General features: G+C 39.4%; 1 protein-coding gene across 2 annotated transcripts in view; it reads left to right on the forward strand.

Annotated features, from left to right (window-relative positions):
• SUSD4 (sushi domain containing 4) overlaps positions 1-27,242 on the forward strand; it is a 74,162-nt gene that overhangs the window by 37,912 nt on the left and 9,008 nt on the right. For both annotated transcript variants that reach the window (XM_052805807.1, XM_052805806.1), the window contains exons 3-5: positions 4,910-5,122; positions 12,512-12,691; positions 16,249-16,437. In XM_052805807.1, the coding sequence (XP_052661767.1) occupies positions 4,910-5,122; positions 12,512-12,691; positions 16,249-16,437 (582 nt within the window). The remainder of the gene's footprint in view (positions 1-4,909; positions 5,123-12,511; positions 12,692-16,248; positions 16,438-27,242) is intronic.

Here is a 27,242-nt window from a genome sequence, read left to right on the forward strand (position 1 = left end):
AAGGACTTGCTGATTTAGTGAACCCAAATGCTGGTGTTGCTGTATGAGAAGCCCATTCTCCATCATATTGAAGACAAATATTGAAAATACTCTATATCTTTAATATTATTACACATTATATGTCACTTTTCCTTCACTGTGTGTATGTAACAAACTGAAATGAGAGTGATGTCTCTGTTCAAGAATGAGTGCAGCCATTTCTGAGCTAACATGCATCAGCAGCGTGTCAGTGAAATTCTATGTAGCAGTTTTAGAGGCAAAGAAGTCCATCAAAACTAGATTAGAAATCACCTCACCAGCACCATGAATTACACGGAGCTGTAAGATATGGAGGTGAGGGAAGAGGGAAACAAAAGAGGAAACTGAGAAAAAGGTTTGGAGAAATAGAGAATGATGGGAACAGATGAGGGATTCTTCTTCCTGCCTTTTTTCAGGCATGTCTGAAGTTCAGTTGTGGCTGTCATGATTTCTTGTCATCACAAATACGTAATTTTCCCCTGGCTTCTGACATTTCAAGCTTTTCGTCAGGGATGAGATGAATCGTTACATGTTTGAGAACATATAATGCAGAATTCTAGAAATACAGTCTGTTCAAATGAACTATAATAGTTCATTTTACACCCCAAGGAGGTCATTGCTTATTTTTCAGTCTTCTGATTAATTTTACATCATTTGTATCTGACTGACAATACCAAGTAATTTAGGTAAAATAGGAACCTGTATAAACTGCTTGTGTTTTATCCAGGTTAAGAGCATTGCCATTTTCTGATGACCTTCTGTTGGTCCAACAGCAGGAATATGGTAAATACCACAACCAAACTATATTTTGTATCAACTGCATGTTTTACTGGTGATTATGACCTTATGTTACTCATTAACCTTATCAGAAGGTATTATTGTTCATTATATTTTACACAATGTCCCTTAAAGGTGCCATGATACAAAAAGTCTGCAACTTAGACTAAATATTAAGGTATTTTGATTACTAAAATAGTCAGTTCCAGCAGTAATTGTGTGGTCTTTACTTCAGGGATTTAAAGTGATACAATAGCATCCCATAAAGTTGTTGCTAGTGATGCAGTGCTGATTATGATGATGGCTGCTGACCTTACTAAATTTTTCTACATAGGTAACATGAAAATTTACTGCTTTATTTGAAAAGTGTGTTGTATGGTTTTTACTAGTAGGTGCTGAAGATTCCCCCTTCCCTCTTTGTAACCGTGAGAAAAAGTCCAGTAGTCAGAGTAAAATTTCATTCTTTTCCCCAAAGACTCATTGAAGGATTTATAAAGAAAAAGAATCCATTCTAGTTCTAAGTTATTTTTTATCTTATTTGATATATGCTGTCCTGCAGGATAATGCCTATCTATTATAACCAAAAGATTGGCTTTCCTATTTATGTAACTTTTATGGTTCTTTCCAAAGACTTATCTTGTGACCCTGGCTGAAAACTGTTTTGGCTGGTTTCATCAGGTTCTGAAGAGACCAAAGCAAAAGGAGTCCCGTCTATAATGTGAGATTACTCCTGCCATTATAAAAATACTGTATCACAACTTTGAGTAGCTGCTCTTAAATGCATAGCTTCAAAAAAGGAAAGAAACTAAAGATCATGAGAAAAAAAGGCTTAATTTACCAAGCTGCTTTGAAAACATGCATTTACTCATTTTTGATGGGGTGGAGCTTAACTAGATGAGATTATATGAAAAAGTTTATTATGTAAAGGGTCCAAGTCTGATATCATTAAGGACAACTGGAAGATAGCAGTTCTCAGGGATGTTTCAGCATTGTTGTTCTTGAGTATTGTACCAGAAGTTTCATACTTAAATTGGAAAAGACTGATGGACTTGGATCTCAGCTAAATAAGATGTTGAAATACTCAGCACACCTCTTGTGCAAGAGGGGAGCAACCCTGGTGAAAATCAGAGCAGTTCCTGGTTTCTTTAGATTGTAATGGCCCCTTCAAAACACCTGGGGTGCCCTCTGTGCACTGGGAGATCCTCAGCACAGCGGCCAGCCTCGCTATACCTCCCTCACACACGTCCTTGCCTCCTTCTCCGCCAAAGCACAGGAGGAGGTGGCACAGCACTGGCTTCACTGCTTTGTGCCTGGATCATATACATCAAAAAGAAGCTTGCCATACAAGTGACTTCCACTGATTTTAGTAGGACTAAGAGTTGGGCCAAGTCTACTGTTGATATCTATGGAGAAAAGATGGGGCTGGGGTTTTGTTTGCTTTGCCTTTTTGATCTTACCATGAGAAGTTACCATATTGCATGTGTAATCCACCTAACTGGCTGCTCCCTGAGGCTTTTTCCTTCTTCCTTGCTTCAGGAACAAGCAATGGAAGTGCTGCATGGAAGCAGTGATCCTGTGCTGATTCCATGTGTCATCTCTTATTCAGTAGCTGAATAACAGCTGGCTGCTGGCTTTGTAGAAACTAGAGGGTACAGAATTCAATTTTTCCATTCATGTTCCAGCTCTGTCTTGGGAATTCCTCTTGGGGATAGATTTCTCTGCTCACAAACTGCGCTCAAGAAAAAGAACCTAAGAGACCAACTTACTGCAAAATGATCCCTAGGAGGAATGAAAATCTTTGCTTGTGAAAGGTCACCAGAAAAGTGGCAGTAGGGTCACAGAATTAGGCTGCACCAGGGGAAAAAACATGCTTGCCCTCTGTGCTGGGTTTTGTGCTGACGGTCCCAAAATCTCTAACTTTGCATACTTGACTTAATGAAAACTGAGAAATGAGCCTGGCTCATTTTTTTTACCAGGCAAATTGTATGTGACCTCAGCACCTTTCTTTTTTCTGTTGTTGCAGAGTCATAGTGCTAGGCAGTTGTGTACTTGTCCCTGACGCAGCTAGTAAGAAAGGACACATATTTCAAGGTGCGTTATAATATTCCTTGCCTGACTGCAAATTCTGAGATTACTGAAGTAACAAAATTGAGCTAAATGTCATGTTATCCCTTGGTTTAATGGAAAATAATTAAGATCATCACTGACTTTTTATTGAAGGATGTGGGTTTGCTGCCTGAAGCATAAGAAGCTTCTTTTTAATCTCCAGTAGAAATGGACAGCCCTTCTTTATTATTCAGTATTGCCTACAGTGTGCAATCCCATGAACATAATGACTGTATTCCTCATTGTTCGTCATGTTGGCGAATGATAGAGAGTCTTGGGCAATTTGCACTGGAGTTCTTGAGCCATGCGGCAGATGAGTGGGTGTGAAGTTTAGAGATTTGTTTGACTTTGCTACTGCACTGACCCTTCAGTTCCCATGATAAACTTCACTGGATGGAGAAGTAAAACCGCGTAAGAGCAGATGCTCTGCTGCTCTTTTGCTGCTTCAGCAAAGAGAGGGGACGCTAGTAAAATCTCTTCAGGTGAAGAGCCCTGGCTATCAGAGCACTGCAGAGGGGCAGAGGCTGGGTTTAGGTGATGGCTCTCTCCAGCATGCGTGGCACGTAGGCGTAGGTATTCGGGCTGGGTTCTGGCCATCAGGTCACCTCCTGGAAATTGTAGCCTGGTTGGGGAGTTCAGCACAGTGACCCAGACTCATAAAATCAGCCATGTATGGAGTCAGGAAAATGCAATCCTCTGTGGTGACCCCACAGTTTGCCCTTCCTCTGCTAGCGGGGGCAGGTAATTGGATATACAACACATTGGCTCGGCATGTGCTGCTTCTGTTTTCCACTGGCAGCCTTCAGCCAGGGGACTGAAGGGAGAAATTCAGTGTTCAAATGCAAGAGCCCTTTATCACCTTCAGTGCTCTCCATTTAGCTGCCACAGCATCACACCGAGTCCTTTGGTGGAGGGAATGATTTGGCTTCAGGAAACAGCGATTTATTTTTAAAAGTCTTCTACAGTAATATCTTCCTTCTTTCTGACTGTACCACAGAGGCACTTCATCCTTATCATGCAGGAAGTAGCTGAGGCTCTCTGATACTATTCTCTTAAAATCAAAACATTAAAGCTACAATGCGATGATTTTCAAATTTTCCAGGCATCCCTCCCACCGGCATCAGTTGCCCCCCTGCTGTTCCTGTTGCAAAGCTATTTGCTCTTTCGGTATGCAGTACTTGTTCAGTGCTGCACTAAACCTTTGTTGCTTTGCAGTGAAAAATGCTTCAGTTTATGCAAATGACATTGAAATGAGTTTGATAAAGTGATAAACAGTCACATTTTATGATTGCAACTGTTGGGGTTTTGTTTGTTATTTTGCAGTTAATTTTGTGGAAGTAAAGGGCCTTACAAACTCCCTTCTGGCATCAGTGCAGTAATACAGTGCTCCCATAACAGCGTTTTAAGAATTTGGTAGGGCCACCAAGACAACATGGTGGGGGGATCACATACACCCAACATCACAGTGTCCTTTTTCCCTGTGGTAGTGCTCACTCCCCACTCAAAATCTCCCTGTACCTAGCAGCTCATCTTCTGTGTTAGTTACTATGTCTTAGGTTAGGTTTCATGCCCTTTTCTTTATTTCCTCTTCCTCTCTGCTTCTGACACATTATTATTCTTTCCAGTGACTGTACCAGACCTCCAAAATCCCATTGCCCGCAAGAGTAATTACAGATACATTACTGTGCAATCCCCACTGGTAGGTTGGTTCAAGTGCTTTATTTTTATCCAGGTCAGCTACTGAGCAGTGTGGTTGACTTTGCTTCCTTAGTAGCTGCATGACAAGATGGGAGTATTTCTGTCACCTGAGTATTTCTGCTGTAGCAGAGGTTGGTCCTCTCCCTAGTCTGGAGTACCTGGTACCCAAGTTGGGTTGCTAGTGGTCATTAAAGGATGATGTGAGGCCCCCCGGAAAATTAATGTCAAATGGAAAAACCTAGATAAAGCACAACTATGGCTGCACGAGGAGTAAATGAACACAGTTTGATTGTATCTTTGTCTGACATAGGGTTTGATGACCTACATGCTTGTGCTGATCCTGGAGCTCCTGAACATGGATACAAGACACCCAGTGCAGGTGTTTTCTTTGAAAGTGTGGTAGTCCGGTTTCATTGCCAAGAAGGATACAGGCTTAATGGTACTTCAAAAAAACTTTGTGTGAGACACTTTAATGGCTCCCTGAGCTGGAAACCAAGCGATAAACCTGTGTGCCTACAAGAAGGTAAGTCAGTTTTCTTAACACAGTTCACCAGTGTCAGTTCTTCTCACTTGTCCATGTACCATGTCTGTGTGTCTCAGCACAAAACACAAAAGACTGGAGTCCATTTCACTGTGTCTTATTTGATACATCCTTTAGTTTCCCATCCATCCCATCCATAATCCCCATTTGTCAGTTAAATTTATACCATGAGAGGTCGTGTGTGTGTGTGCGCACGCACGCATGTGTTGAAAGGAACGTAAAGAAATCTGAAGAAAAAAAGAGAATACATTTCTCCTTTTAACTAGTTACAAATTGATGCAGAGAGAAAAAACAACCTCCAGTATAAGTAAACTTTTTATAACTATTTATTAAAGCTGCCCACTTAATACTCCTTTCTGCAATATTTTACTAGGAAAATATAATTAATTTCCAATGCTACTCCTCCTGCTAATCAGGAGTTTTAAACAATTATATTTTATGATGTGTGCATGACTCAAGTAGGAAAATCAAATACACATGTATTGCAGAAGTTTAAAGTCACAGTAGAAGTTTACTTTGAGATAATTCAGACTATTATGGCATAAACCAATTTATTGTATTGCATTTTTGAAATTGTATTTGATTTTAAATAATTAAGACATTACATTACTTTCTTCTTCTAGGAGTTAGATAGAGGCAGGATTAATTTGAATACCATAAGTGTAAATTTTGGCCAAAATACATCCAAGCAACACAAATTATTTATTTCACCAAATATATTAAAGATATAACTTGTTCTTTTTGTTGAATTATTTTTGGTCAACAGAGCTATTAAAACCAGCAGACATGAAAAGTGTTAGTTAAATCAAGTGTGTACATTTTAGTGTTGTGACTTCTCCACTGAAGTCATTAGCCATTGCCTCGTTGTCTTCAAGGTGGAGCAAGATATATTCTATTTCAGGATGCCTTCCATCATTTAAAATCAGATAAATATATGGACTTCATTCAAAAGTAGTTGAAGACTTACATGGCTCATAAACGCACTTACTACATAGGATCATGCATCACTCAGTGTGTGTAACACCTGCAAGTCCTTGTTTAGGCTGATGGGTGGGTGGGTATGAGAATCCTATGCCAGGACAGGGGTGTGTGAAGGCATATGCCACAAGAGGAGCAAGCAGGGCCTGGGAGGACCACGCTCAGGAGATGATACACATGAAGGGAACAACCCTAAACAGTGGTCTATGTGGAAGTCGTGCATTAGATATTGCAGAGAGTAGCCAGAGGCAGTTGGTAAGTAGTCCATGGTCTTTCAGGTAGCTGCCCTGTTGGCAGGAGAGGTCTTGGTAAAATACGGACTCCTGGACATGTGTGAGGCCACAGGCTATAGAGCCGTGAGGGGCACAGTCATGAGCTGTCTCATGGTATGCACTGTGACGACGGCTGATGTGTAGAATGTAAAGGCAGTGGGGGCCAATACCACCTGGTCAGAAGGGTGCCATGGGTCAGCTTCAAAGAAACAACTTGATGCCTTTAAAAATAACGTATGTGTGAAAATCATGCCCTCTCCTGTTACAGCCAGCTTTTAGAAATGCCTTATTTGTCTCTTATGGTTATTAAGAAAAAATACAAGTAGAGTGACAGCAGCATATGTCTAAACTGGGTATTCAAACTACCAGAAAAAGCTATAATGCTTGGAAAATCTGTTTTCTTAACCACTACAGGTAGCTTCTAGGAATTTTGATGTGCATCCTTGAAATAGTACCTGTATCATCCCCTGCAGTTGTTAAAATAAGTATTAACGTGTTTTGTTGAATATTCAAACCTCTTCCCAGGCCCCCCCAGTCCAGTGGAAATCTGTGGAGGAAGTTTCTGATCACAATGCCATCAACAGCAAAACTGCCACTGATGTCAGTGTGATCAACACTCGAGCCAGGTGTTTTCAAAAAGGAAAGAAATTGGAAGATGAGAACGTGATGGATGATGTGACAACAGTTGCTTAACAGATAATCATTACTTTACAGCACAAAACACTTAAAAGGATTGCTAGCCAATGCTCTGATCAAGCAAAGCACTTAAGCTTGAGCATAACTGTAATTATGTGATTAGTCTTGTTAAAGTTTGGACTGAAGAGTAGGACCCTGATTTAGGATTTAGTAAAGCAAGTGCTTAAGTACTTACCTGATTAACGGTATAATAATACCTCAGGTATTATTAAAACAATCCTAGGGTTTAGCAATAGGAAAACAAAAATTAGATGACAGAATTAATTCTCCTTTCCAATGCACAGTAGAACCATTGATGCAGAAGAAATTCTAAGCAAAGGTTCAGCAGCAATCCATAAGACCTCAGCATTTGCTTAAGTGCTTTTTAGAGTGATCCTTTTGTGTACTGGGAGCAGAATCATGAGAGGGGCACACGATAGGGAGATAGGCAGTGTAGGAATGTGGCACACCTGGAGAACAGTTAAGGAGGAATTATAACAGGGTTTGTAATTCTCAGCTGTCTAATGGCATACATAAAAGTCCTCATTGCAGAAATTCTGTCATGATATATAAAAAGAAATTTGAAATTTGTAGCAACTACTGGAAAAGTAAGAAGTTAGTGTTTTACCATTCATCATTAGCTATCACAAGGCAAAATAAACTTTATATTGCATTTACCCATTTAAGGCAGGGGCTGACTGCCGTGTGTGCTATGGTATGCTATACATGCCTCTCATCCCAGTATATCTAAATGTCAAATATTGCCAGCTGAGCTTGAACAGTAAAAACACTCAATACTTTGGAGTTCATTTTAAGTTAATCTCAGGAGTTGGGATTCAACTAAGGATGGTCACGTATAATTTTATGTCTATATGTTATGTACGTTTAATTGTCGTTATGTGTTTACTAGAACAATCTCTAATCACAAATGAATGCTATTTACCAAAGGAAGTAAAGCGACCTGTTTCAGAATGTAATTGATTTTAAAACTAATACATTTGCCTGGAGCTCTTCATCCAATCCATTTGATTTTATAGGTCTGTCATTTCTTGTTAAGAGGCAGGAGATTTTAAGTGTCAGTATGAGAATGAAGTTGCATGACTAGGTGCTCAATAAATGCCCTGTCAAAAACCTGTGTGCTTAGAGTTACGTTCTCGTGTTGATCTGCAGCATGTTGTGACTGTAACTTCCATCAATCCTCATACGGTTATGCACATAAATACCAAAGCTCTAAGGTAGGAATTTTGTATTTACTGTTTAAGAGCAATATGTCATGTTGTTCACACTTTAATCTAATCTTCTCCCACTGTGATAATGTGGCTGCTGAGACTGTTGCTCTGCTTGGAACAAATGCTACCTCTTTCCTTTGAGACTGAATCTAAATTTACAGTCTACGTGGAGATGGCAACCAAGTGAAGAGCTGTGCCCTTCTCTCCCAGTGCTTCTGCAGGCACATGCCTTCAAGATGTCCTCAGTGCCTCATTCTCCCACTGACAGGGATGATAGACCTGCAGTGAAAGTAGTGGACTAGTACATAGTTTGGCAACAGTTTTCCAGAATGACATTTAGCACTCATTTCTCTTTGCCTTTTTCCCCTGGCTCTGTGAGATGAGTGAAATATTTTTATTTCTCCATCTCTTACCTGTCTTGCCCAGTGTTTCCTGATTCTTAAGCCTGGGTGCCAGCACTATGTGATGTTTGTAACCAGTGCTTAGCACAATAGCCACAGATCTTAGGCAAAGTCTCTGTGCACTGTTGTAATACAAACAAAGACAATAAAGAGAAAGTGTTTATTTAATATGCACTGAAATAGTATTTGCCATCCACAGAACTATCCTACTAACACAGTACTATGGATTTAACACTAGTAAAAAAACCCGAGACAGTATTGATCTTAAATGTTTGCTTTTATGAGGACAGGGTCCAGATGAGCTGTCCCTGCATTCAACCCATTCTTCATTATGTTCCTTTCATCCTTCCTCCCTGTTCCTCTCTGTTCCAGCCTGTCAATGTTGTGGCTAGATGTGGTCAAGGCTAATTCAGAGATTGCTCCACAGTGAGGTACATAGGAGCACCGGACCTCTGCATTTGAGTTTACTTATAGACTAGTAAACAAAACAATGCCAGAGCATGGGCCAGGGCACTGCTCTGCAACTGTACATGTTGTTGCAGTGTTAGATAGGTCTCTGACATGGTCAAGTAGTACTCCTCAAGCAATTTCTACAAGCAGTTCTGGATTAGCATGGACCAGGGAAAATTTTTAGAGGGTAAGAGTTCACCGGCATAGACACAGGCCATGCCAAGCCAGCTGGTACCCATGGATGGTGTGGCTATCTCCATAGTGTCCAGGTCATCCCTTCCTTCAGAGTTGCCTTTATGGTCCAGGTGTTCTCGCGAGGAGGGAAGGTGGTCCTCCTTCCCCATGGGCTGGAAGAAACAGTTCTGATATAGATGATGCATGGTTTGCACATAAAATAAGGCACTATAACTATAGCGTTTAACAAATTTTACTCTTCAGACCAATCTTGGGATGGGGACACAGTTGGTTTGCTAAAGCCAAGAACTCCTGATGTACAAAGCTGCATCTTCATGAAAGTTAGGTCAAGATGAGCCCTTGCACCTGGCAGGCTGTCGGACCTGCCAGCTGCACCCCACCTCTTTGTGCCTCTGCAGGATAAGAAATGTGTTCCTAACTAGGACATTCTTTTGGCTGACCCATTTTAATATTCACACGGTAGATATGAGCAGATCATGTAAAACTGCCAGAAAGGAGTGTAAGTAAGTCATAGCCATTGCTGTTTGATGCTGGTTAAAGACCGTGTATTCCCTTAAATGGTTTAGCAGCTTCCATGGATATGCTGAAAAGTACTTAGAATAAAGCAGTTTCTTTTCTAGGACAGGACATTTTAAAATCCAGTCACTTATTCTCAGCTTTTCCAAGCAGAATTTGTGCCAGCTAATCCAGTTGTTTGCAGAGAGGCGGCTACTGCAATTTATGCCTAAGTGCTAAAAAATACAAATTCAGTCAGAGGGAAAGCATTTGCTCGCAAGGCATCAGGAAAAAGAGCTGTAATGCTGTGGTCCATTGGTCTCGAGTTTAGCTGGGGCTTGTAATAGGCCTGTTATCAAAGTCAGCCAGGATATCGCAGGCGAAGGATGGTACGGTGAGCAACTTATCACTGTTCTCTGCCAACATCTAGCCGATTAAAATGATTCGATCTATAGCTGTTACTTGGAATAATGGGGATGAAGTTGCTGTAATAGGTCATTGTTACAGAATCGATTTCCCCGCTTTGAAAGTGAAATCTCATATTTTACTGCACTGTATGTATACACACCTTTTTTATTTGTATAGCAACAGAAAGCTGTTATGCCAAGAGAGTGAGCTGTTCATTGACGTTATCTTCTGGCATCCATCTCCAACCTCCTCCTGCGTGGCCACAGGGCAGGATCCTCATCTATCTCATCCCATCCTCGGGGGTGCCCAGGGCAGCCTCTTCATGACAGCGTTCAAGGCTTAGTGTCAGGCATTTCTTACGGGGCATGTCTCCTCTGCTGATTAACTTGCTAGAGAGAGAGAGAAAATTGTTCAGTCTTTGAAGGTGATGTCTGCACCTTCATCACAGTGCATTTTATAACCTTCTGTTAGGGTATGCATCCTCCCAGACTTGGGCATTTATTAATGGATAAATTCTAATAAAACATCTTGCTGCAGGTTCTCAGACCGCCTGGCAGACTGCCAGCCCTTCCTGTTACAGGCAGCAGGAGGTACCTGCAGCAGCAGCCAAGGAGCTAAAAGTAACAAGAGAAATGGGAGCATTTTTGACTAATAGTATGTCCAGGCCCCATACTAAAAGTTACCTAAGTACAATGTATTTTAAAAAGCATCCCCAAAATGGGAAGATACAAAGGGAAATGTATTTTAACTGGGGAAGCAACGCTCTCCCACTTCATACTAGTAAAATTTAGTGATGGAGTCTCAGAATAATAGATCCCCTAGTTTGCCTAAGTAAATAAATACATTATGAAATACATTTGCTTGTAGTAGTTTGCGTGTGCTATGCTAAATGACAGTTTATCTTGCTTCTAGTTGCACTTCTAAGCAAACAAGCAAGCTGTTGCTATCACTTTACTTTGTACATGCTCACAATTAATTGCTAAATACAAATTTAGAGTTGCCTCTTCTCTTTAGCAAGAATTACCCATGAAAATGGCAGAAGTTTTCTCTTTTATGCAAGTGTCAAGGGACTTCTGAAACTTCAATTTTTTTTTTTTATAAATACTGCATTCCTAAATGAAGATAATTGTCTCTTGTGGTAGAAATGTTGGAAAAAACCCCCAGCGTAAAACAGGCTTATAATATTTTTACTGTCTTGCTTTTATTTGAAATACTTTGTGGGTTTTGATGCCTGGAAACTTTTATCACCATCTCTCTGTCATGGATTGACTGCTGGCAGATGAACAGATAATTTTGATTGTATTTTCCCAATATTTAATCTTGTCCTCTCTTCTGTTTAATCTCACTTTACATTTATGAGGAGGATGAACTTTGAGTCACCTGGACTATTCCTTCGTATCCTCTTGGCTTGTCTCTTAATTATTCAGTATTAGCAGAGGGATTTTTACCCTGCCTCACCCTTTCCTTCCACTTTCCACAACATCTTTCATTTTTTAGTCTTCTGGGATTTATTTTATATTTTGGTGTCTTTGGCACTGGTATATACAGTGAGATGTAAGACTGTCCAATACATGTATCACAGGTAATAGAGCCCATGTCTGTATATCACTAGAGGTTTGCAGTCATTTCCCTTGTTGAGATCTTCTACAAGCACTTGAGATGCTGCTCAGGGCTTAAAAATCACACCTTCTGAAGGCATATGAATTCAGGCACATAAAATTATCTGGTTTAAAACAGAATCAATGAGATTAAAGTGAAGACATTCTTATAACGAACTCTGTGGAATGGAACTGGATAAACCCTTGTAAATGTACCTGATTTTCATCTGTCTCTGCTAAAACTGCAGTTTTTCTGTGTTCCTCATGCCATATCTGTATTTTATCTTTTCTTTTGTCCTGTCCTTAGTGCTGTCAAAGAGTCTGCCTTCACGTGGGACTTGGGCATAGTCAGACTGTGCGGTGTAATTAGCACACATGATGAATGGAAGGACAAAATTAAAAACAGTCTTCCTAAATGCTCTTAATTTTGTTTGTTTAAAAAAGTCTGGGGGAATGATCCATTATTGTAGCACGTCAGCTTCTACTACAGTGCTACAGACTTTGTAACCGATGGTTAACTAGGGAAAGGACATATTTACTGAAATGCATGTATTTTCCAAACAGTTTAAGCAGAGCACTTATATTAACTGATAACTTTTGCTTAAGAGCTTGATTATTGAATAGCTAGCCATGTTTTTTTAATTAAGTTACTATTTTTTTTTTCATGAAGTCACAGATTGCCTTGTTCCGCATGTTGAAGATGCAGAGATTCATAACAAGACATACAGGACTGGCGATAAGTTAATAATCAGCTGTCATGAAGGATTCCAGATCCGTTACCCTGACTTAGACAACATGGTTTCAATATGTCAAGACGATGGAACATGGGATAATCTGCCCATTTGTCAAGGTTTAGTACACCAGCACATCCTGTTTTATAGCTCATGTACCTTGTGATAGTTTGCCAATATTTTTTTCTACAGTTGTAAGGGTGTCAGTGATCTGACAAGCTCCACTGTACAGTATTTGAGTAGTGCTGTTGCTGAGATTTTTTTGATTTCTCTTCCCTGTTGCTCACTGCAGGAAAGAAGATGCCACTTTCTGAACACAGCCGTACTTAAAATACTACTTTAAATAGTGCTTTTCGTTTGCTAGTCTAAAATCTGACACAAGATACGTTGCATTTTAAAAAAAAATCAGGGTTAAATCAATCAGAAGTTCAGCAAAAGATCTGATGGGCAACTGACATTTTTGCACCAATTAATTTCTGGAAAGATTTAAGCTTCTAACTGCAGTTTACCTTTCTTTGCCTTGTACAGCAGGCAGGGGTAGAGGAGAGAAGCTGACACCCGTTGTTCTATCAGAGTTTTCAGCAGAGTTGTTGGTCGGGTTCACAGTCCATTAAACCCATAGGAGTTGACTGAAAATTCAGGATGTGCACAGGAATGATTTTGGCCAGAAGAGCCTTTAGCCATAGAACTAGTAGTATTAGTAGTACGGGCTCCCAGCTTCGCTTAGACTGCAAGAATGGCTGGGGGTAAGCCAGCTTTAGTGAATGGAAATTCAATAAGCCTGGGCTGCTATTACCTTTACATTTCTAACATGCATGGGTTAGTACCATTGACTTGGTTTTAACCAGTTCACGTCTTGGTAACAAGTTTGACCAGCTGAACAGCATCAAGAGATTTTTTAATTGTCTGTGCTAAGGAGAAGACTGGGTTAGTATTAACATTCCTCAAAACCATCTGTCATCTCCTAAAGCTGGCAGTTCTCTGTAGGCACTTAATTGCACCGTCGCATCAATTTGCAGAGTCGGGGCAGGCAGGCAGGGGAGCTGGGACACTTCTCGGGAGTGACGGTGACAAGGTGAGACACGAAAGCCAGGGCTTGGCGTTTCTGTTCTGAAGTGATGAGATTGATGGGCGGCAGAGTCAGAAGTTACAGGAGCTTAGTTTGTATGGGTCTCCACCGTTAGGACCCTTGGTTTGGGGCACATCAAACTGTCCCCCAAGGTCTTGCCTCAGACTATGGCACAGACGTATCACGTTACAGGGCTAGCTCAGTGTTTTAGATGCACACATTGTATCTGAATAGGGCTAACAGAAAAGGGGAGTTTTCACAAACCCATAAAAAAGTGGACACTAGTTTTGGGTATCTTATCAGCAATGACATCATGTGTGGCAGTATGAAGTATACATCTTTGAGAGTGGGTGCACCTCACATCTAATTAAGGTAGATTAAGACTCTTGCAGTTAGGTGAGATGAATACTCAAAAGATTAATTTGCAGGTGCTGTATTTGCCAAAGATCCAGGTGGAAATTTTGTGACAGCCAGTATTAACTGGGTAAGCAAAAGTACCCTAAGTACCCCTTGGTTTGTTACTTTCCTCTGTTACTGTATTTATACTATGAAACACTCAATTGCTGTTACTTAGTATTCGATATTCACTGCTTTTCAAAATAAAAGTAGTTCTAATAAAAGTTAAGAAATGAACTGCACAAGAGCCAAGTGCTGTTAACTACCAGATAGGTAGAGAATAGGCAATTCAGATTCAAGTATCTATATCTGCCATATTTTGCCAAATTCTGTAAACCTGTTCCAAAATTGTCTCCAGCATTTTCTTTTTGCTATGTCAAGCACTAATAATATTAAAGGCACTTGTCTACTTGCACTAGGTAGGCTGTCAATTACATTTCTATGGCCCTTTGATTGCAACAAGCAGGGGAGTCTCATGACACCAAGATGCCTTTTTTTCTGCCAGAGCAGTGGGAAAGGGTGTAGAGCATACAAGGATCTCAAACTATTTTTGCCACAAGATAATAATGATAATTACTGATCTGGAATGATGTGAATTACTTAGCAAAAAAATGTCAAAATTAAGTTTTCAAGCAGCTTGAGGTGTTTGGAGACCTAAGGATTTTCACAAACACTTGGCTCTCATACAAGTAAATCTCTGTCCTGCATTACAAGGAACCCAATGAGCATTAAAATTCTGAGCCAGTAGAACAAAATTTTCCCTGATACAGTTCAGAGAAGAGTAAGCTTGGTCTTGCTCAGGTGGTCTGTGCTCTTTCTGTCCCACTGGAGGCTGCCTATATCGTCCTGTTCAGTGGGCTGCTCAGTTTGCAGGAACCAGTGTGTTATGTGTGGGGCATACTTGATCAGAGGTACGAGCAGTAGCCAGTAGATAGGATGCCTGAAGCTTTATTTAAGCAGGGAGACAACCAGCTAGTAAAACAGCTATCAGAACCATTGCTCTGGTAGTACAGGGTGCTGTAAAAAGCTTTCAAGCTTTTTCTGTTGTTTTCTTTTGCTTTCATCCCTCTCCCTCAAAAGACCATTGCAAGGAAATAACCACTTGAAGTGCTGCCGAGACACTTAGATGCCAGTATCTTACAAGAAGTTCTCAGACTGATTTTAGTTTCCCCCTCAGGTTTAAAATTATGAGAGTCCTATGAACATCCTTCACAAATTCCTAGTAGTGGTAAGAGACCTATTTATGGGTTGCCATAATGCAGCTCCTCTTGGTCTCATAACTTTATAATATTATTTTTCATTCCCTGATTACTAATCTTCTTTACTCCACATTATTGCAAATTAAAAAATCAACAGTATTACGTATTACCCAGAGGGTCATTTCTAAGGCCATGAGGAATTATTTTTTTCTCTAGTATGAATTCTTGTCTAAATACCAGCTCAAAACAGACTGCGAATGACATGTTATAAAGTCATGTTATCGATTAAATTCACTGCTCTTTCTTGCACCAAATATGGTTGGTGACCATTTAACTGTCACCACTCAGTACCATCCATGGTACAAATCCCTCAGAAGTAATTCCAGAAGTCGAATGTAGTCTCTGACTACATTTACAGTTTCTGGTGATAACAGGTACCTTAACTTTTTGATAACCTAATCGGAGACCTCGTTCAGTGTTTATCATGGGACTGCTCATAGGAAGTCACGTCCCTTTAGACTTTCTCAAACTGGAATTTCAAAATCATTAATTCTGTCTGCAAATCTTTTACAGTTGTGTGCACTTTGTCACAAGAGCAGTTTTAGTATTAAAGATGGTTTACATGCCTGTCAGTTTTAAGAGGAGGAATAAAACTCATGGTTTATATAAATGACAATCTTTATTTCTTAAAGATTCTCCCTCAAAAAGAAATTGCCATCTGCTAAACCAGTGAATGTTTGTGAAATAAAATACTGTCATTTTCAGTAAACCTTTCCTGGATTTGCTGAGAGTGAATCCCACGCTAGCAAAGCATGTGGGCTAAACAATAAAAGTGTTTGAAACAGGATAATGAGGCATATGTATCTGAGGGAGATCATGCAGGCATGCCATTCATAGTAGAGAAGATGAAAAATATTGCACTTCTCAATTTAGGAATTATAACCGAGATGTGTGAAGATGACTGAGATAAGCACCTTATAATAAAAGATACCTCCCTCTTCTTAATTTGCAGGTTGCCTGAGGCCATTGGTTCTTCCTCATAGTTACATTAACATATCTGAGTTCGAGTCCTCCTTCCCCGTAGGAACAGTGGTGTATTATCAATGCTTTCCTGGATATAAACTAGAAGGGGCAGAGTTCCTTCAATGCATGTATAACCTTATCTGGTCAGATAGCCCACCTAGGTGCCTTGATGTGGAAGGTAAATGTCTTATTGTTTGCTTATCTTTCAATTGTGCAAAACCAGCATGCTCTATATGATTTAAACTCCGGGCTCTAACCACGGTTCCGCTATATGTAAGGTTTCCACAGGCCACGCAGAGCCTATCTCTTTTTTGTTGCGTGCAACCTGTTGTGGTTCACTGCACCATTAGCTCTTGGTGTTCCCTAACTAACGTTTGCTCTCTCAGTGCGCGAAGTGCAAGAGGGGAAGCTCTTAATGATGATTGCTTTGCCCTTAAAATGTAAATTCTTTGCAGCTTTTGTAATAAAAATACTGAGGTAGTTATGGAATCCACATTTGTGTGCAGATGGTCAGAGTTTCTATAGATATGGATGAATTTTCATGATAAACTAAAAAATACTCCATAGAAGCTCTTAGTTTGGGCTGTGCCGGCTGCAAACATTATTCAGTGCTACATGATGCTGCACGCTTGAATATTTGTTGTCTCTTATAGTAGTTAAAGAAGGATTTGCAACTAAAATGACTGAGCTAATTTATTGATTAGGAACATAAAAACCATTCAGTGTGAAACGGGTAGATTGTAGCAAGCCAAAAGGAATAATCTGTGACTATAGTTGCAGTGCTGGAATGGAGGATATTGTACTGCATTTATTTTTGCATCCCAGACATTTAAAACAAAGATACTGAATGGATTGCTCTGTACACTGTCGAAACCTTGTGAACTGCCTTCCTCCATCTTCATACTGCATCTTGAATGAAGCATCCTAGGAAGTCACCAGAATCCAAATACATCCTCTGCATTTCATTCCCCTAAAAGGACTACATTTTTGCTCTATTTCAAGCCTGTAAGGAAGCTATCTATATGTAGAATTTAGCTAAAAGCAATTATAGGAATTCAAATGTGATGCTTATGTCACTGAGCTAAATGCTAAGCATTCTGGAAGTGCAAAAATTTGCCAACAGCATCAACAAAGTGATATACTGCACAAAAATAATAAAATGATCCTTATTTTTAACTGACAATTCAAGTTCCAAAATTGAAAAATGCCTTTGCAATTTTGCAGTGATGACTAACAAGATGATTTTTTTTTTAATTTATTTATTTAGCTCACCATAAAGGATTAATCCCAAATCAGCTCTATGTAAGCCATTTTTGGAGGGTTTGTTTGTTGTTGTTTATAGCATGGAAAACACATTAAAAAATTAGAAGGGCCCTGTTAGGCTTAATCCAAACAGTCTAACTGTTTTGATAAAAATTACAATTCTCCAGTTAGGAAGATAAGAGCATTAAAATACAGAAACAAATGTCTGAAGCAGAAAAAGTTGTGTCTTACCCTCACTTAACACGGGTGAGCATTCCAGGTCCGATCAAAATACCCAAGAAAACTCGTGCTCATTGTTTATTGCTTGTATTGTAAAGTCATGAAGACGCACTTTTTTCTTGATAATTTAAAACATGAGGTAAGAACTGCTGCCCTGACAGTTCTACATTTTAAATAACATGTCAAAAGTTATCATCCTCAGTCAACTATGATGATCTGTGATGGGGAGGATTAGTGTGTGCCAGACGCTGGGTCAAGGCCATCTGGGAGGCCTCCTGAGTTTTGATTTAGATCCAGCCTCCCTTTTAATCACTTTCTTATTGCTCTCTTTAAATGTTAAAACTTTCCGTGGTGATTTCATGTTGGCGTCCCATCTGTGCATGTATTGAGTGAACCACAGGAGACCGAAGTGTAGAGCATAATGCTTGCAAGAGCAAGTTCTCCTCAGCTTTGGGGCTGTCCCCGCTTCTGTTGGGGCAGAAGAGAGAGCAGCAACACTAAAAGGTCACCGCTGACAACTCCCCTTGTGAACTCTGTTGTAGGGATGCTTCAGCTGGTATGCAGTGAACTTCAAAATTAAATCCACATAGGGTAAATCAACTTGAGATGCCCTCATTTGAAAGTGTTTGTTCAAGTGATTTATGCAAGGAGTGCCAGTCTCCAGGAATCTTGTTACAATCCACTACTCTCAGTTAGTGGACAAAACTCCTTCCCTGCACATTTTTTATTCTGCACCTTGCATACCAATGCCAAGCTCATTTTTCAGCATTCCTTTTATGTGTGGGGTATAATCTCGCCAAGCAGTATTTTTCACAGAGGAAATCTGAAAATAACAAATTAATTCCATTTATTTATTTCCATAATCAATTCAAAATTCATTCTAATGACATAGCCTGCTCAGTGTTTTAATACGGTGATGATTAAAAACAAATGGTTGTTAGGAGGCTATAGTAAACCATACTAGAGCTTTTATTCTGCTATAAACAATGCTGATTACAGCCTTCTCGTTTTGATATATGTTCTTCTTGAAGCCTTCACAGAAGGAATTTCTTAAATGTGTCTTAAATGCTATATGTCAATCTCAGGAATTTTTCCCTCTTTGTTAGGCCAAATAAATTCTGACTGAAGGGTTTGTAGCTCCATTTAAATAAATAGTTACACCAGGGACCACTCAGCTCCCATTGTACAGTCCGGACTTATTCTCAGTATTGCCAAGCACTGAGCTTCCACCAACTCTGGTGAGAGGCTAATTTTTGCTGATAGGGAAGATTTTTCTGATAATTAAAATCACTGTTGCTTTAGTCACAGCAGTGCATAAAAATTGTGTTACCTGGTACTGAAGTGCAGCCAACACTGCAGAGTTATGCAGCGGCTTCTCAGAAACAGCTGTTTGCATCTGATCAGGGAAGTTGTTATAGCTCAGGCAAATAAGGATGCCTCTAGCTCGGATTGCCAAGTATTTACTGGTATAAGATCCTCTTCTTAAATGCTTGTACCTTTGCCAAATTTAAAACATTCAGATTGATTTTTGAGTGTCTGCCTCAAGCTGCATCATTTGGGAAGCTTCAGTTGAAATGGTTCAGCTATATCTGAGAATGACGGTGGGGGAAATGGTGTTCTTTTACCAGTGCTAGAAAATTTTACAGTCATTTAGAGGATAAGATGAAGCATCTTAACACTGAATTTTCTTCTCCTTTAAGTCCTCCATTTACATCTTTAACTTTCTTAATATCCTTTTTTCTAGTGGAATTCCATAATTATGCAGAAGGTTTTTAAACTTTCTTTTGTACTGAAACTCACTAGACACTTCCAAGGATATATGAAAATCTAAGGAAAATGTTATTTTTTTTTATTTATATGATTTTTAAATTACAAATTTGGGGTTAATCATCCATCTGTAGAAATTGATGTAAAAGTTAGTGATTGCTTTCTGTAAAATCAGATATGCAAAAGATGGGTGGAAAACCCCTTAAATTGAAGATTACCGTATGGGGTATAAACACTAATTGTAAAATCAGATGGCTTCCAAAACCACTGAAGGAGAGCAAACACTTGAAAACATACTGGTATGGAACTCTGTGAAATGAAATGTATAGAACTAGGAAATGTTTATGATATGATACAATACTTTAAGGTGAATTGGAGAAATTTGGAGAAATTAAAAAAACAAAACAAAACAAAACAAAAAAGCCTGACCGTTAGTACTTTGGGAACGTGATCAGCCTATGATTACACACCTTGCCATCTGGACTCCATATTTTAATGTTTCATGCCCTTTGGAAGACTTTCAAGAAGAAGGAAGGAATAGTTGTTACAAAGAACTAGGCGGGGGAAAGCAGACAAAGAGAGGAAAGGCTGGAAGGATTTGATAATAATGTTAATGCTAGAACATAAAGCAGTTGTCTGGATAGTGTAACTGGGAATTCCCGGCTTTGTATTTAAGAGTAAAAGGGAAAACAGGTTTATTTGCAAACAACAAACATGATCCTATTATCTGGAATGTCTTGTTTCAGCATCATCCCGGCTGAACAGAAAAGCTGGTCCTGCAGGAAATCAGATATATGCAATATCAAAACTTCATTCTACATGCTAGGATCAACAGATTTCTAGCTGAGGTTAAGCTTGAAAGAATGTAAAATAGGAAATATTTCAAATTTTTGTAGGTAGATTCAAAATTAAAATGAAAAAAACATGAGGAATAGACTTCAAAGGGGAGATTTGATGTGTAGAAGAGAGGAAAAACAGAAGAAAACTGAAGGCATTTCAGAACTCTGGTATATAAAACCACCTCATTGTGAGAAGAGGTGAAAAGATACAATGCTAAGCAACCACCAATTACAGAAAGGATCCTGAAAATTATAGAAACTGTGGAATAAAGACAGGAGAAGGAAGGAATTAAGAAAATTGCACAACAAAGCCAGAAGAAGTGCAAGGGAACCCAAAAAACCCCTACCTGGAGCACCAGGAAGTTTCTGAAGAACAAAAGGGGCTTAGTCATATGAAAACTAAACTCAGCAAAGTATGCTACAAATAAAAAAATATTCTGGAAAGACAGGCAAAAATACAGGACAGAGCTTTAAAATTATTCTTCTCATAAACCTGAGGACAGACACTCATAGAGAGGGTCTGATAATTCTGACATAGACCCTAGAAAGTAAAGAGCATGAAAGAGCGCTGGAGGGCGGGGGTGATATTACAGGTGAAATGCCATAGCCGCTTAGTATTTCAAAACAAAGTAGCTTAAACTTTCTAACCAATTACACGCAGGATACCTTGAAGGAAAGCTTCAAAAATCTTCATTCTTACATAACAATTGCTAATGTCATCAACAGTGATTGACACCAAGCTATACATTTGATAAACTATGCTCTTAAAATATTTTAAATTCTTGATGGAACATACAGCAATACACTGAGAAAAAAGATACAAGTCAGCCTGTAATCAGTTTACATTCAGGACTCAGAATAAAGTAAGCAATCCTAAGCCTGAGATATCGTACGTTGGTACGAATGGATTTCTCTCTGTGTTTCTTTGTTGACATTGAGAAGGCTTTAGATAAATTCCAACATGACAGACTGATACATATCCTCAGGGAAGATAATGTTGATGCAGCAGATCTCTAGCAGATAAAAATCCGGTAGAGGGAACAGAGGGCAGCAATACAAGCAAGTTGTGAAACACTGTGGTATTAAGAAATTAAGAGATAGATACCAGGATTCTGTTCTATGTTTGTACCTACTCAGCTTGCAGGAAGGAGGGAGAATAGATTAAATATTGCTCAACTGCCAAAGTTGACATCCAAGTTAACTGAGTTAATGCTAACATAAGATGCATTGATAGCCTTGTTTTTAATAGCTCTGACTAGAGTGGCGTTTCAGAATATATTCACTGCCTACAGCAATACTTCTTGCAACTCAGGAACAACAACCAGCAGTAAATGCTCAAATAGCAGCAGCCAACAATACTTGTAAGCACCTTTACTTGGGCAACACCTTTACATCAGTGACACCTTTAGCCTGATGGCCAAAGGATGAAATAGGCTGACAGTGTTTCACCCTGGGGGTGATTTAATCATAGAACACAAGTGTGATGAAGAAGTTTAGAAGGATAGTTTTCTTTAAGGAAAGTCATTCAATAATTCTACGTGTTTCTGCACTGTAGACAGTTAAAGATCACCCAGGAGTGCAGAAATAATACACATCCAGCCACCCTGTATGAGTGTGGAAGTTGAACACTTTAAGGAGCTGCTTAGAGTGACTTGGAATATCTGGATTTTTGTGCTGTTGGAGAATGCTGAAATTCATCTGTACACCTTTACCCACAGCTGAAGAGGTGTGGAAAAGAACTGAATTCAGAAAGAGCACAGTGACATGAAATAGTAGGCAGACAAATCATGTTTTTCTATGGACATACTGCTTAATAATCATCCAATCTCTTAACTCCAGCAGGTGTATTGCAAAGTGAAACAGAAGGAAAACCAGACCACGTTTCGAGACAGAATGATACACAAAAGTGGGCTTTTTACAGCTCTCGTTATGAGGGTTGGAGGGGTTTAGACAACAGTCTCCAAGTTGAAGACATTGTTTGAAGAAGATAAAAACCACTGTATTTCTAAGTGACTGCTCCTTTTTTGCATTGCAGAAATCTTCTTTGATCTTGGCTGAGATTGAAATAGATGCCTTCTCCACTCTTCATAGTTTTTCAAGAAAGCAACAGAACAACAACTTGTAATCTGTTTCTTTTATGTCTTCTGTTTCTGCTTGATGCACAGGACTGTCACAGTAAATCATTGTTTTACACCTGCTCTATCACCTGTGTACCTTTCAGAAACTCTTTAACATTTCCAGAATCAGCCAGACATCCCAGCTTTTTTATGGAGCCGTAATTTCTGCCCTGAAGTTCCACGTTAGCTGCCAGATGCATGTAGTGTTTTATCCACGGTGCTTTAAATATGCTGAGGATTAGGTGGGGGAAAGCACACAAAATTTCTCCCTGAGGACTGTTTTATAATATTAATCTTTAACTGTATCTGGCAGGGCTCCTCAGAAAGGAAAAGCACACTACATTGTCTACTTTGAAATCGAATATATCTGTGCTTTATGGACACGTTCATTAAATTTGGCTACACAGTGCAATCACAGAACATCTTCCACAAATGGAGGGAACTGTAGCTACAGACTCTATGCATTAGGAAGTCTGTTCGCTGCGTAGGTTTGTTCACTTCCAGACATAGAAACCAATATTTAAGGGGTGGCAGTTTCATCAGTCAGTGTAGATAGGCACTTGATAACTAAACATAAATAACAGAAACCAATACTCTTCTGTGCCCTCCTAGTATTGTAAGCTGGTTTGTGGTATTACAGTGCTAAGATCACCTGCTGGTTTTCCTCCCCCTTGTTTTTTTCCTGGTAGCACTCCATTGGGAATGGGACCTTTCCTTCCCCCAGGTGGTACAGCTTGATTTCCTCAGCCTTCAGCTAAACCCTGGAATACAGCTTGTCTATTCCAGCATTCCTTCTTGCCGTCAATCCCTGATGACTGGTGTAGGTGACACCACGCAGCTCAAGGGATTCTTGCTTATAAACAAAGAGGAAAAAGCTGTTAAAGAAAGGGAGATTAAAATAACATAAAACCACTGACATGTCCAGCTCACAGTGAGCACTGGCTTCTTCAGACATCCCTGTCAGGTGCTTTTATCTGTCTGATTTTCTTAGCCAGCTTCCCAACAGCTCACTCTCCCTCCTCCACCTCCATTCTACTTCTAAGCACTTTGACCTTTTCCAGGTCTGGGGTTGTCCTGTGATGCCTGTCAAATACCCAAACCTTGACTTATTCTGAAGCTCTCCGATTCCTTCATGTTAGGTGTCTATGCAGTCCCCAGCATCTGCTTCTCAAAGTCCTAAAAAAAGACCATTACTGATCATAAAGTCAACCACTCAGGAGAAAAGGAAGAAACAAAACTAGAAGCCAGTGATGAAGAAAGCTAGAACAATCTGCTGTAGATGAGACCACAGTGCTCCAAGCACTCCCATGTGAATAATGAGTATGAATAGTCCTTAAAGATAATTACAGGCCTTTTGCTAATTATGGGCCTCTTGCTAAAAGAACTCCTAGCTCTCTGTTGCTGCAAACTCATCATCATTTTTTTTGTAGTTTAAATGAAAATTGCACTTTTTAACTTATAATTTATAGGAGAAAGATCACCTGGGGTGTGTTTCATCCTGCATCCATTGTGAAATGCATTTGAAACTAAAGACTTTGGCATTAAGATGAATGTTTCACACGTTGCTGTGCTGGGAACAACAGGATTGTTGAGGACAAGTGTGAATTTGGTGTGATGCTCCTGTAGGAGCTCAGCTGAGTGGAACAGCAAAATGGGCTCCATAATTTGTAACTCCAGTAATAAGGAAGCTCTGTGTATGATAAGTGATTGTAAATCACCTTCTGTTTCCATTTAGAAATCAGCTAATTTTAAACTACTATTAAAATAGGCTTGAAACTAGTTTTATGCTGTTTCATTTAGGTTCATACAGCTGATGTCAGGGATAGCAATTTTCAGCAAGATGGTGTTTGTCAGAGCTAGACCAGAGAAGCAGCTTTTCATTAAAAACTTCATTATTCAATTCATTTCATACTTCGTAGAGGGTGAAAAGTGCTTCTCACTTTATGCACGTTGAAAGGCTTACCTCACTATTGTAGCTGGTACAGAATTACCCAGGGGTGATTGTCTAGGGGCAGAGCAAGCAGCTTGGAGCCATGAGGCCTGAGGTGTGTTCCTAGCTGCTTGAACACTGACTTGCTGAATGGCTGAGAAGAAGTTGCTTAACTGTTAGGTGTCTCTTCAGGAGAAAACATGTAAGTGGCATTCTGAAGGTTAAGTAGTTGAGAAGGGTTAAGATTGAAAAGAGTTTGGAAATTACTGGCTAAGAATACAATATTTTTAATAATTCTTGCTGTAGGCTTTCAAGAAATAAATTTGCTGGCAACTCCAGAGTTCAGAATAAGCATCTTGTGTCTTTGTTACTTTAAGTCATGTCTACTGTCAGGCTTAATAGGAGTTACATTATATATTGGTGCTCACTTAGTTGTTTCCACTAAACTTTCTCTTCTGGTATTACGATTGGTGCTGTTGTTTTGCTGTGGGAATGAGTAATCAGAAAAGTTCCTCGAAGCATGTCTTCACTTTCAAAACACAAATTCAATGGCCTCAAAGTTTTTCTCACTTATTCCAGCACAGCTGTGATATGCAGTAAGTCTCCCTTCACAATGCCAGCAGCATTTGTTAGAGGAATGTGTCATTAGGGTATTGTTAAGCTGATGTTCACGATAAATGAAAAGTTACTCTAGTAATGCTTCCTGTTCTGCTTACATTTCCGAAGAATGTCATTAGAAATAAATTCCTGTTAAGCAGCTGTTCTAGACTGAGATGTTTTGACATGGCTTATTTTAAAGCAACTGGGTTTGCTACTTCCTTCCTTTTAGAAACCTCTTAATTTCTTCTTCAAGCTCTCAACTGGATATGAGTAGTTGAGTCCAACTCAACTTTTTCTTCCATCCTACTTATAATACTGGACAATTTAATGGGAATTTTTGTTTTGCAATTTTAGAATTAAAATACTTTTGTTTTTTTGCATTACTATAAATGGAAATCTAAGTTAAAAAATAGAAAAAATAGAAGAATCCTTTTTTTAATATTTAAAGTGCAGAAGTAATTTCCTTTGCCTCCTCTTCTTCCTGTTGGCCATCCACTCCCCCTTCCCCTATGCATTTCCCTATCTGATATTGCACTAGAAATACCAATTTTTGTCTACCAGTTTTTGTCTTGAGAACTTTTTGGCTAACAAATAAATCGGTAAATTCTCTAAACAGTATAGTGTCTTCAGAGTTTAAAAATTCACAACTAACAGCTACTTTGTTTTGAACACCATTGATTTATTTTCTTTTTGTTCGCTGTTTTTTACAAACTCATAACTATTAAGAAACATTTTCCTTTGTGAAAGATGCTAATACCTGTGTTCCATCAACTGAATATAGGATATAGGCATTACATTCCCCTCCATAGTGACTATCTTATAATGTGTTGTTATGTGTATGTGAGAGGACAAGGAGCTTGAAATCAGGGCTCTGTACTGTGCAGTGCAAGTGTGATTCATGCGCTGGTAGTACCTGTGGAAATGGCCAGGTCTGTCAGGTGAACTGGACAGGGGTTGTTGAGGTATATGAGAGAAAGGCTTCTTGGTTGAGTATTTATTTTATTCTGAAGGTCTGAAGGGTGATGACACTGAAGTAAGCAAGGAACCAAGTTTTATTAGCACAGTATTCATAAAGAAGCAGGAAAAGGAACAAATATAATCTTCATCTTCTACGTTCCCATAAAAAAATGAATTTTCAGATCCTGTGTACCCAAGCATGTGTTTGTATGAAGGCAATGTATGGAAAAGGATCCTTACTAAGGCCCCAGAAGCCAGCCAGTAAAGCCTCAGGTGGGGACCAGGTCACCCTAGATGGGAAGACTCAGACCTGCTGGCATGTATCCTGCTGCAGTCTCATGGAGTAAATCATGGCTCGAATTAAACATTGGTTGGAATGCAGTAGCCAGACGACAGGTGTCCAGATTTCTGGTGTTAATTAATGTCCTGATACGTACAAGAACAACAAGTGAAGGTTAGGAGAAGCTCTTGTTCTCTTCCAGTCTGTGCACAAACCAGACAGTGTGCCCACCTCTCTGATTACTATCTAGCGAGATACACCAGTGTTTTCCCCGCACATTGGAAATGGCAGGTTTTTCTGTGTCTTTCTCATCATGAAGTTTCATCTTAATCTTTTCTCACTCTTTGCATAACAAGCAGGCATTCATGGTGTGTTTGGAAGAAATGTTATTTTTTATTAGGTGCAAATGTCACTTAACCCTGTCCATCCCTGTGTCAAACAGAAAATGGCTGGCCTTACACTGGGTTTTTCTGCTAACCCAGCTAACCAAGCAACTAAGGTCCTACATGAAAGGAAGACTAGTAGCTAGAGAAAAAAACATACTATGCAAAAAATTAATGGTAGAAAATAAGCTTCTTGCTTATTCCTACCCCCTTTTTATAAGTAAGTAAGTGCACTGTATTTCAAGACATTTTTGCTTTTATTTTTCGGCTCATGTACAAAAGCTGGGCAAAACCTGAATAATTTACCTCCCGCCTACTTTGACCAAAGACTAAACTGACTAGCCATTGAACTGATTGACTAAAAGGAAGGTTTTGAGCACTGTAAATATCTGTAACTAACTCCGCTGTTACCTCTCTACCAGTGGCTTTTAAAAAGTGACGTGACATCTTTATTCTGTGCCATCAATGTTAATTGAGAATATGCTAATGCCAAAAAAATCTCTCCCTCCTACAGTTCCAGTGTCAACAGTGCAGAATTACTGCAGCATCCTCTGGGCAAAGTTTAAAAAGCTTCTTGACCATAATGGGTAGGAAAAATTACTGGCTGAACCCCATTTATTCCTCCAGT

The sequence above is a fragment of the Harpia harpyja genome, chromosome 13 (assembly GCF_026419915.1).
Source record: "Harpia harpyja isolate bHarHar1 chromosome 13, bHarHar1 primary haplotype, whole genome shotgun sequence".
Taxonomy (NCBI): Eukaryota; Metazoa; Chordata; class Aves; order Accipitriformes; family Accipitridae; genus Harpia; species Harpia harpyja.